The sequence below is a fragment of the Diorhabda sublineata genome, chromosome 5, assembly GCF_026230105.1.
Source record: "Diorhabda sublineata isolate icDioSubl1.1 chromosome 5, icDioSubl1.1, whole genome shotgun sequence".
NCBI classification, from domain to species: domain Eukaryota; kingdom Metazoa; phylum Arthropoda; class Insecta; order Coleoptera; family Chrysomelidae; genus Diorhabda; species Diorhabda sublineata.
Genome location: NC_079478.1, coordinates 26520757 through 26534103, shown reverse-complemented (window position 1 = coordinate 26534103; position 13347 = coordinate 26520757). Strand labels below are relative to the sequence as shown.

Here is a 13347-nt window from a genome sequence, read left to right as displayed (position 1 = left end):
TAACCCAATCAGTGTCGAATAAACTGCAATGAGCTTATACTCGCGAAGAATAGGTATAGTTCTTCCAATATCAATCACAGAAGACAGTTATGCGAGGAACAATCAATATTTCATAAATACGTACGGCACTCATACCAAATTAAGAAATGAAAAATAATGTTTACTCTCCGTATAAAATTCGGTAAACATCTAACAAGCCGTCGTCCACGTGGACTCATCATCTCAACTGTTTACCAATTAAAACATCAAATCGTAAACATAAATGGATTTCTATTGGCTAAAGCTCTTAGGAGGCGTATGTACACGATTTCTTTGAAATATTCCTGCTAGACAGTCTGCGATAATCAGTGGCGTGGCTAGGTGCGATTTATTTAATTCATAAATTTCTTTAAATATATACAAAAATTCTCTTGACTATGGGCGAATAAAGAAAATGAAAGTGCACAGTCTAGTGAGAATAGACAGAAATGGATTTGATAATAAAGATTTGAATGTACAAACACATCAAGTTATTTGAAATATATTCGAATGTTTAGAAAGGAAAATATTCAGCAATCTGATAATGCAATCATAATAAGAATTGCTGAATTAACTAGAGTAAATGAATTTTCCATTTATCCAGTAGTCACGAAAGGGATTGCTATGGATCATTCACAGAACCGAAAACCATGTAAAGAAAAACTAAAATCAGTTGATAAAGCTACTCAAGATTTTATACGTAGGACAATTTATAGTTTATATAAGGAGAACACGGTTGCGATATCAGATTATCCAGATTACAATTGTACCAGTTTAGAAACATTGCGTCAAGTTTAGTCTGCATGTGGTTTTAAACACAGAAAATTGAATAAACGGATGGCAATAACCGATTCGTCAAGGATAGTTCAATGGCGACAAGATTATTTGCGTTAGATAAAAGACTACAGAAGTTCTAATAGACGAGTGGTATGCAAAAAGGGCTCACTTAACGTCTAGTACCCTGTTTAAACCAAACTCCCTCACAAGCAGGTACATTTTACACATCTATTCACGTTTTATAATTTAATATTCGGTTTTAGCAATTTAACGAGTTACAATAATGATTTTTTTCTAAGTTTTAAATAGGACAACAATTAAGTGCATCTGTCTAAATAACGGCATATAATGCCGTTCAATTTATAATGATTCGATTGCCTATTAAGGAATACTTTGTCGCATAAGATGTACGTATTTTCAAAAATATCTATAAAAATAATAAATTTATAAAATGAGGTATCTACGCCAATGGTAGATCAAACAAAATTGTCGGCAAGAGTTTTAATAATCTGCAATTGATATTGATTTGACTATAATTCATTTTACCTGTATGAAAAACTGTATGAGAAATAAGATAATGATGGGATTTCTCGATTGCTAGTTATCATATAAGTCATCAACTTATGATCTGTATACTTGATTGGTTGTTCCATTTTCTTTACAATAAACTCGAACAATCCAATAGTTAATATGAATAATTCTGTACATAACACATTTTTATATCCTTGCTTGTCTAATATTCATTTCTTCTCTTATTTGCTCTACTTCTTCCGATTATTTTCGCGTCGTTCAATAAACCTCTCATATCAAACTTGTTTGAAATCTATGATTATCATGTTGAATGAAATTTCATCATTATATCTGAAATACGTGGATTTAATTAAATGTAAACCGTAAACGGGCGAATAAGACAATTCAAATTCAAATAATGTAATTGACAAAACTATCTAGGTTTGTTGACATAGAAGTATTATATTAATGCACTTACCGCAAAATCTATACAAAGAAATATTTTTATGTCCTCTTTTGAAAGTATTTTTCTCAGTTCCTTCTACTTGAATAATAATAATGAGCTGATTCTAAAATCAGATACGGCCATTAAGTGCAATAATAATCCGTAATAATAAAAAAGAAGTAGATTTTTTAAAATGTAATATGAACCTTTCTAATTATAGGGTACGATGAGTACGGGCTCTTCAAGTAGAAATTGTAAAAAACATTTTAATTTTAATGAAATGACCTCAATAGATCACTTCACAATGACATTTTATTTTAAATAGGAATCGAAATATCAACAACTCAAAGAGATATTGGTATATTGGCTAGTCCATTACTGAATCTTTAAAAATAATTTCTCCTGCATATTAGTGAGAGAAACTAAAAGAAGAAGAGCAGTAGGTGACCAGGATATTCTTCTCGACTCCTTTAATATTTGTTTACTGAAGGCAAGGCAAATACTGAATATAGTGGAAATCATTATTACTAAAAAAGTTAACATTGAGAAACTGTACATGTCGTTTATTTTTCTAACAATAATAGGTTCAGAAAATTCATTATCTTATTTATAGGAACATTGACTGTGCAAATATGATTTATCAAATAATTTGACTGTTAATATCAATGAAAACATGAAAGCAGTAATGGAAATTTTGAATACAATTGATCGGACTGTCTAATCGAAACTAATCCCAGTGTACACGTATGATACTGAAGATCTAAGATCGAAAAGGATTCGCCCTCTTTCCTATTAGTATAACATGGTGCTTTCTCATTACAAGAGAACTGTGATATTCTGAAATCTAGAATTTGGCGTAAAGTACTAGGAACAAAAATTTCTTGGTTTTTTCATAAATGAGGAACATTGGAGAAATAAGCTAATAACATACTTTAAAAAATGGAGGCAAAGGACGTTTTTTGTTAAGTCATCTTAGTAAATACAATCAATATTAATGATAAAATTGGTAATTTTTTAGATATTCGAATGAATTGATCAGCTTATATGCCATGTTATACGAGGTTTGTATATGGACAACAGTATGTTCTTACGAACTGCTTAATTAAAGAGTAAACTTGATAAATCGTGGAAGGCTTTCCAAACAATAATTCACACAAAAATTCCGATCTTTCATTATATATTAACATGAAACGTTACTTTGACATAATACTTATTTGATAGTACCTACTATAAAATTTTCATAATTTGGAATGCATCAAGTGAATTCTCAAGGCCAAAACAAATTGGACTATTGTCTGTTGGAAAAAATGATCTTGAATATTAAAATTTTTTCATATTCTACTAAATATAAGGCACATATATGGTCAAAACTTCCACGGTCTGGACTATGAAATTTACAATAACTTATCAAACTCATCCTTCTCAATTTGTTTTCAAACCTTGAAATTTTCAATTCGCTCAGAGTTATTATTATATTGCTAGTTGAGTTAATCGGCACATTCTATTGTTCTAATTATTCTGTCAAAGAAAAATGTTTCTTCCATTTTTTGACCAAGTATTTGTAAACAACTCAAATAGCACTTATTAAAACTTTATGAGGGCAATGTCAGATTTGTGATATTCACATCAGTATTGCCAAATAGACAAGACAACGTGCAAGAAATTGCATATGCAAGTCTAAATATTTCATAGATAAATATTGCACGTCGTTTGACATTATGCAGATCTCTTGCCATTGTATCATGGTGGCCCCTAATCAAAATTCCATTAGTTCACAAATTCCGAACATGAAAAGAAGAAGAAAAGAAAGTTGCTCAGTGAATAACTGGCACTAATTATATTTACTGTTATCTTGCTTTTGGAGTCTTATGGACAGGTTGGTTGTCACGACGAAAGTAACTAAACTTCTCCCTAGAATTGCAATTTGCACGCAAACCTAAACAAAACATCACCAAATCGATAATGTTACAAATGCGAGATTTTGCATGAAGCAATCAGCTGAACTTCATCTGTGCATGCTTCTGATCAAGAAATATTGCGTTTTGGGTTGCATTGCACATTGCTTCATGTCAAGCTGCAATTATCGAATTTCGACATATTGTGCTGACGCGAGATCCGACGTTTAAGCTGCAATAGTTTGAAATAACGACACGTGCAAAGCGTTTGAATGGCGCTTACGGTGTCTACGCACCAACCTCAGCGTGTGAAAGAGACTACAACAGTACATTTCTATAGTAAGCATCGCGACGCGGCGTAAGGCGTGTTGCTGTACGCGGCCGACGGCGTTTATAGGAGACCATAGCCATAGTAAATGTAACAATAATGTTAAATGGTTATTAGCAGAATAATACATACTTTTTGAGAGTACTTGTCTGTATATTATTATATGCAGGTACTATGAAGAATACTTGGAAGAAATAAAAGCAAAATCCACAAACTGCTTTAAATTTATTATAGAACTGTATTATAACAATAGATAGAAGTTAAATTGCTTTGTCATTTAAACTATTATTCGATAAATTATGGAACCGAAGTGGATATAAAATTTTTTAAATAGCATTCATTGAAAATTGTAATATGAAAATATTTGAAATATTCGAAAATTTTTTTAAACTACGCGTCCATCCTGATTTACATTTTTAACTTGTAAATATATTTTCAATATTTCGTGACATATTGATAATCTAAATATACTTCTCTAGTTTTTCTAATTTTAGTAATCAACATCTCAATTTCAATTGGAATGATAAGCACAATTTCGGAGGTTTTCTGTGAAATAATCCGTTCAAACTTTCTGTTTATTAGTTTTAGAAATTTAGTTTTATTGTATAGTTAAGAGAATATATCAGGTCATTAGAACATTTCAATTGATATCAATTTTTGTGTCCCACTTTCACTTGATCTGAAAATTTACTTTAAAAAAAGAGTCATTATATATTCTTTCTCTATATATACATTTATTTAATTATTTCATTGGCCGAATAAATATTGAAGATCCATTGATAACTTATTATTTTATATGAGCTTAACATATTCCGAGGTGTAGTTTGTTGTTGTTGAATAAGTCGCATCTTACTACATCTCCACTTTCATGAAGAAGCAAAAGACTGAAAAACATTGTTACCCCTTATCGAAAAACTCTCACTCCTCTGCCACGACTCCGATATAGAAGGTCATTAATTTTATTCTTATTTTGATGTTCATAATGTAAGTGATTTGTTGATTGATATAAATTCTCAGTATCAATATCAAATTTTGATAAACACTTAAGTCAAGTAGTCAATTTTTTATCAATTTCTGAAAAGTTATTTAAAAAAACTAATTTTAAAATAGATCTATAGAGAATTTTGTGCTGTACATAGTTTGCTCTAGCACTTTTTGTCGAATTCCTCGTAGTTTTCGAGTTTCAAAATATTTTTGAGTGTATAAACCCTATTTAATGTGAAAATTTTGTGTTCTACATTTTTTGTTAAGGCAGTTTTTTCGATTTTCTCAAAGTTTTCGAGTTATTCGCGTTTGAAAATTTGTATGAGTTTCAAATTCCAAAATTTCTAAAATCCGTGCCCGTAATTTTGTTAAGAATTGCTAGACTTATTCGGTATCCCAAAACTTCCCAGAATTTAGAAGATCAAAACCACCCAATTCAATTTAAGGTTTTACTTCAAATCGCCCAATTTTCCTGTACTATAATCTATATTTTTTAAAGCTGTGAACTGTATTGAATTGAGAATGACTTCATATAATGCAGTCACGTTTAATTGATGTATTATTTTTATATTTTCAGAGATCAAAAGGAATTACAGAAGCCCAAAGCAACAAACGCTGCTGTTATTCGCTTTTACAAATATGTTCAAGCGGCTAGAGATGGTCAAGACCAAAAGGACTGCATCAGGCTTTATCCCACTTGTTCTGTGAATACAGAAATTTAATTTATCTGGTTTTGTTATATTCATTATGTTGTTGAGAAGTTTAGATTGAATAAGATCATTTATATAAGTCGCTGTCATTGTGATAGGAACATTTTCAAAGTGGACTTGTCCTACAAAACTTCATTAGTTTAGTGTAGTACTTTAGTTTATTAGTTGCTCAATTTTTAATGAATATACTCCACAAATTTAGGCTAGTAATAATATGTGTGCTAAAGAAATTGTGAAAACATATAATTTTCACTGGAATTGTGTGCATTTACCTTCAAAATTTCCACATCTGATTAACGTTACAATAAACCTTGTGGTATATAGTAGGAAAATTTCGTTTCTCATCTATTTAATATATGTATTTATACAAACTTTCATCTAAATTCAGAACTATTGCTAGAACATTAAGTTTTAATACTCAGACGGTAAAATGCTCAAGACATCAAGATGAATTATTTTGCATAATTTGGTAGAAATTTGCTGAAAATAATAATTCTATATTAAATAAGATTTGTGAGAAGTTTCATTATGAAAAGAAAAGGTAGATTTTAGTAACAATTATCAAAGCAGCAATAATAGTATCGTTTTGACACAATATGAAAACTTATGTAAGTTCAAGATTTTCTACTTGTAAATCTTTTAAGTCATTTGTGTTTAATTATTTATAACATGTTACGTACATATTTTACAATAGATTAAGAAGGTTTATATCACTTCTATGTCAATTACAAGAGCCGACTGTAACTAGTATTAAGCTCTTGATGTCGACATGTCTTGTTAAGTTATATAGATCTATGGGTTATGGTTTCGGGAATAGAATCTAAAGAAATTAAGTTAATTAATGTAGTTTTGCGCAACTATTGACATTGTCGTTATATGTATTATTTGGGCTCAAATTTTTGTGTGAGTATCACGATAAGGGAACTCATATTAAAACGTTGATCTATAAACAACAAACAAAAACTGGAAACATTCGCGATGACTTTCTTGAATTTGTTATGAAATCAGTAAAGACAATGTGATTTATCTAGGAAAAATAAACTTATCGTTACTTTTAGTGAAGTGACTCAATAATGAGACACCTACTTAAAGGATATTGCCTTTTATGATCAATCCTGTTGCAAGAAATTAATGTAAGTACTTACCCCTAACAATTATTCTTCTTTTAAGATACGAGTAATCGAAAATAAGTTTCGAAAAATTACATTTTTAGGACACCCAAAGATTGTATTTTATTAAGTAGTTACTGCACTGTCATTATAAAATCCAGCAAGTTTCAATTTTGAATGCTGTTATTTGTATAAATAAAAGCTTTAGCAGGTAGTATTTAAATGTCCAAGATAATACTCATACTTTGCTCAAATAACAATCACAAAAATAATGAGAAAAGTAGTTCAGAGAATTTTTTTTAATAATGTCAAATTTTAAAACATTATTATGAGATTAGTGAAGGCTTCAAATTCATATACACAATCTATCATTAGAAGGGTATTATTTCTCTGAAATCTCTAATGATGGGACTTCCAAGATTATCCGAAGGATATTTTTTACTATTCTTCAATTTTGAGAATTCCTCAGCGGTTATTGGATGACGACAAACTTTTGTTTGAATAGTTTTAAGAAGCAAATTATGACTCTCTTTTGCTAAAGTTAATCCAACGTTATTATAGGGTGAAATATTTTTGTCATTAAGAATTCTTGTCTTCAATATTTACTATCAAAAATGATAGTCTGCAAAAACTAAATATGGTAACCTGGATTTTTGAACATACGAAGATATATTGAAAAATTCTTAACCTACTATAGAACCCAACAAAATTTCAATGTCAAAATATTTTATTACTCCACATATTCTCCTCTTAATTGGATACATTTATTACAGCGAAACTGCAACGTCTCTAGACCTCTCAAAAAAAAAAACTTTCTTCTTGCTCTGCAAACCAGACCTCCACAGCTTTGATTACCTCCTCGTTGGAAGAACATTTACGAACTTTTACGACCTTTTTGTTTTAGCGTAATGGAACACTATATTTCTGAAATATATGTGTTGATTCTGTTTGATCCGACTAGTTTAGTACTAAATTTCATTAAATAATTTACGAACTTACAAAATTGTGACTTTAACAAAAAAAATAGATATAACGTGTTCAAAAAAAGTTATTCTGTTGCTTACATCGTCATTCTAGGAAGATCTTCTATTGATTGGCCAGATTGCAGCAATTCATGATAGCAGTACCCTTCGTATAGCATCAAATACTAAGGATTGTTTCCCTTCACGTCTATAGGGGCATAGCTACTGTTTGTAAAGCTCAGCCATGACATTTTTAATACATTATTTGAGGTACATGATCCGAATCACATCAGTAATTTTTTGTTTCAAAAATGAGTTTTGTTTCAGTCAGATCCTCACAGAAAACAAAGTTTATTCATACGAAACCCAAAAATTTGTCGTTTATGCTTCATAATTTCTTCTCATTTTTTAAATTTTTATTAGATCCAAGTTTCCAGAACGAAATCAAATGAAGCACGTCTAAACTCTTGATCACTTGATTACTTATCACCGTGAATAGTAGTATTTGTATCTAGAATTTTCTACTGTTGTGAGCTAGTAAACATCCTATAGTAGTGCTTCTTTGAATACATATTACAATTTTTACAAATCTATCACCATCTATTAAGAAGAACCGAAATCTATTATATAATAAATTCATGCTTCTATTGCTTTATTAACATATGTGTGTATTTTTGGATCAAATTGATCAATTGTATTCCTTGTGTTTGTTGCAACAGGAAAAGCCGTACAATAGAGGTACGAAAATTGCCATTACTCGCATATCAACAATTTCTTATTGTCTAATTTTAGTAATAAGTTCTTATTTGATAAAACTGAACAATATAAGAAAATTCAATCAATATCAACTAGTATACTTTTTACTTATGTGAAAACTATACCAAAATACTGAACTATTCCAACTAACTTCAGGGCTAATGTTAAATTTAATTTTTTAGACCAAGTTCTTGCATATAAGTTCTCTTATAAATTAACAGAACATGTAAATTGTTGGATTACGAGAAATATTCAGGAAGTAAACTTCCTTATGTTTTCCCTTTTAAAGTAAACGTAATTAGCTGTGTCTTTTGCGCTTGCACAAGAGATCTATAACGTATCAATCATAAGCCAGTAGAAAAAGTCTAGCTTTGTCCCTTGTCCCAGTACCGTTGTAGCAATTGAGTTCTCCTGCTCCCTTGAGGTGTAAAATGCACAATTCATTGCACCAATTGAAATTTGTCGTCTGTGGGGAGAGCATAGTACGTCGCTGGTGTAGAAATTCTTCAAAGTGTCATAATGAAGAGTACGCTGGACGACCGACAGATCAAGTCTAGCCTTGTCCCAGTACTGTTGTAGCAGTGGAAGTGGAAAGTCGTAAGAAGGTCGAAGACACTAAAGAAAGTATTGTACTTAATGCATTTTTTTAACCTAATTGTATCCATTCTCGTCTCAATATATTAAAACATCATTTGATTATTTTGTAATTGTTCTGATGTAGTAACCAAAGTAAACATCACTCTAAAATCTTCAGATACCTACCCTCTGAAAACTGGTAATTTTCAGCTCTATATTGATGTTGCAGATATATTTGTTATTTATAATTTATTTATAGTATTGTTTTAAAATTATTTATCTAATTTATTTATTTATCTAGTTTTAAATCATTTATTTATTGAATTGAGAATATTTTTCAAATATTGTGATACCTAATTTTTAATAAAAACTGTTTGAAATAAAGTGTTTTTCTCTCATTTTCTATCATTTGTTATCTTAATATTACTTTTATTGAATATACTGAATGGTGTATAGAGATAAGCAATAGTGATCCCAATTTCTCTATATTCACTATTTTTAATTTCATAAACAAGAAAATTTTTTCTTCCATATTAGGACCATTTGCAATTATATTTACATACTGATTGGCTTTATAGTTCCCAATTTTGTCTGGAATTCTTCTTTGACTTATTTATACTTTGTCGTAGATACTCATTGTCACAATCGTAAACTTAATATCACTTTACAAAATCTGAGAATTTCACTTTGAGAACTCATGGTGATTTAATCCTTTTAGTACTCATTTGAGATCAAGTCTTTTGTTTGTGTTGTTGATCTAGTTGCCTTGAGAAAAAGTCAGAGAATCGAATAGACTTTTTGAGCATGTTTTTTACATGGAATTATGTTTTCTATTCAAAATTTATGTTGATGATGGTTATTAAAACATTAAAACTACTATGTGAGCAAACTACCACTACCGTACTCGACGAATGCCGAAATATTAAGAACCTCGTATCTGTTTACAAACCGCTCTAATTACCAAAATCCTATTGTACTAAAAAGCTATAAATAATCATATTTATGATCGTTAGAGTCACATCAATATAAAATAGAAGTGAGTAATTTGATACGTTGATGGAACTTCAAGTATCTAAGGGACACTTGAAATCACTTAGCTATGACGTTGGTTCCCGTAAAGAGCGGTCAGTCATTGAAGTAAGATAGATTAACTTATGATTCTCCATAGTCACATTAATATAAGACAAAAATTAAGTAATCCGAAACGATACATTAAAGGAGGGGAAAATAAGGGACACTTTGTATCATTTAATTAGATGACTAACAGATCCCAGATGCCTGGGTTACACTCGTGCAATATTACCTAGGTTTAAACAGGAAATTATTATGTCAGAACACTCAGGATCAGTCCCCATTTTATATAAGATTTGAAGGAGACATATAGATAATCAGTGCCACTAGTGGCACAAACATTTAAGAAACAGGACGAAAAAGTAGATACGTGGATGAAAACCTGAGAATAAAAATGAATATCGAAAAATGCAAAAGGATGGTAGATAAGCAAAAAGAGGAATTGGGGAATTGGGGACGATCTAATAATGAAAGAACAAAGAAAAGATGAAGTGACCACGTTTGAATACCTTTATGTCGTTTCCATAGAAGGTGGAGAAATAGATATAGTGGCAACGACCAGACCGAAATAAGCGCAGACATAAAAATAATTGTAATTATAGAAAAGTTCAAACAAAAAACAAAAAAACTTGTCCGGCCACGTAGAGTGAAGATCACCTCAAAACCCAATGAAAAAAAAGGACAGAAGTACAAAAGGAAAAAAGGAAATGTTGACTCAGGAAAATTTGGCTAGAACAAGAAGCATAGAAAGGGGAGAAGAAATGGAAAAACAATTAGACAAATTAATGAAGTACCAAGGATCGGAAAAGTGTGGAAAAATAAATAACAGGAGAGAGAAAGCTCAAATACCAATACTATGACGCTTGAATGGTCATAAAGAGCTCTAGAAAAGAAGAATAAATGGAGGAAAAGGCATAATATTATGTCAATGTCTACACTTAGTACTTGTATTTAATTTTAAGTAAACGTTCAAATAATTGGTTATACATATTCCAGAGATTCTCTATGAAATGATTACACCTTTCTCATGGTTTTGCTTCTAGGAAACACAACTAATATTTATTTATGTATTAAAAAGTAGTAATTTTGATATTTGAAGGACCTCACTCGACCCAACCAGAACACATTCCGGTAAATTTTTCATATAAAATTGCCACTTCGTTAATTCGGCCTCTTTCCACATATTTATTAATTTAAATTAGTTGTCTTATAGGCATTCTTTCACTATTACCTCTTCTTTTTGAACATAAAATCTTGAGAGCTCAACAATTTGTTTTCCTACCTAATAAATGCACTAATGTTGCCATGTTTTCTGTTCTTGATGAATTACATACACCACTAATAAATTTTATACGGTTTTGGTTTTTTTTGATTTTGCTAAGGCCTTCGATTGTGTTATCATGAAATTCTGATTAACAAACAGAATTATGGCGTCAGAGGAGTTCCTTGAAAACGGTTTGTATTTTATCTTGAATGTAGAAAATTTGATGTTGCAACGAACAGTGTATGACTTTCATGAAGTTAATTTAGTGCCAACATTGGAAATGATCTAAGGAAAACTGTACATACCAACACTCAACCAGAAATACAGTATGTTTGGATAAAACCTGGTTTGATACACATGAAGACGTAGTCAAATATGGCTGGGATGATGATTCTAAAAATTGCTCAAAGGAAAAACGTGTCATTATTCTTATTGATTACAATAAAGATGGTTTTGTGCTATATACATTGCTTTCATCTACTATAAGCATTTTTCAATCCTAGGCTGATTACCACGAAAATAAGACCGCAAATGTTTCACCGATCAGCTCCTATCAAACATTTCAGACATTGGCATTGTTATGAATAACGCATCTTATCATTCTCGAATATTGATACCAGTTTCAAAAGATATGTGATATTAAAATTTATAAAAAACAAGTACATTTTTACTATTGCTTAGATATTATCATAAAACAGAACGTTGCTGCAAATTATAGAAAGGTTTTGTAATTTGTAATATGTTATTGATAGAACTTGTAAGATTCATAGACATACGTTATTAAAATTGCCACTATATAATTGTGTATTCCATCTTGTATCTTTGGTTTGGAATAGCTACACTACAAGTAGAATCACTTTTCCCACATCTCCACATAGTACTAGAAAGCGTGGTAGAGACAACATCACTTCAGAAACGGAATCATCAAAGAAAACTTGTTCCTAAATAATGACCATCCCTGGACATGCCTCAGGACATTGCATCGAGTTTAGCTTTGAGAAAAACTTCACTTCGATCATAAACCTCAATAACAAATTGAAGCCAATATAAAATAAAGCAAATGGGATCAAATCACCCTTCAAGAAATGAACAGAATGCCATTAAAAGGTATACGGATGAATCAAAAACAGCAAACGGAACTGTAATAAGAGTGTACAGGCCCAGAACCAAACATTCTGAAAGCTAGGGCAGCGCACTAAGAATTTTTCAAGCAGAAATTTATGCAATTGAAAAACGTGCCTAGAGAGGAACTATCGCAAATAGAAGAACATCAACCTGTACCATAGTTTGGCAGCCATTAGAGCTCTAAAGTCCAATATCATAAAATCGAAACTCGTTTGGATTGAAAAAATTGAACTAGCTAGGCAAGAAAGATAAAATAACCATACGAAGAGAAATAAAATAGGTCATAAAGCTCGCTACAGTAAGGGCAGACAAAGCACTGGAAAGAAGAAAAGCTATAGGATTTGAGACAGGCAACGGCTCTTCTGGGAACTATCACTAGATCTGCTGAATGTATCAACCTTAGTAAGAACAATCTACGAATACTAAAAAGAGTTCTATCGGGGCACTGTCGCCTAAACAAACACCTGAGACTCTAGACCTAGCAGATAATGCGGCGTGCAGATTTTGTTGCACACGGTACGAAACCTCTGTCCACATTATCTCGAAGTGTGAAACACTAACGAACTCCAGAGCACTACACCTAAGTACGTATGAAATAGAAAACGAAGATCTGTGGCAATTAAAGCCATCCCACATTCCAGGCTTTTTAAAAGGAGTAGTATCCTAATAGTTTAGCTACTTTAAGTGTGATAGTGATTGAAAACATACGTATGTGGTGATTTGATAAGGATATAAAGAAAAATCATTTGTAATTTTCTATTTGTATCATGTTTTTTGCTCTTTCACGTAAGAATAAAACTACAATAATTGTACTCCC

General features: G+C 31.0%; 1 protein-coding gene across 1 annotated transcript in view; it reads left to right on the top strand.

Moving 5' to 3' along the window:
• LOC130444685 (uncharacterized) overlaps positions 1-7189 on the top strand; it is a 67900-nt gene extending 60711 nt beyond the window's left edge. Inside the window, exon 6 of the mRNA XM_056779962.1 lies at positions 5535-7189. Coding sequence (XP_056635940.1) covers positions 5535-5679 — 145 coding nt within the window. The 3' untranslated portion in view covers positions 5680-7189. The remainder of the gene's footprint in view (positions 1-5534) is intronic.
• Positions 7190-13347: the final 6158 nt, after the last annotated feature.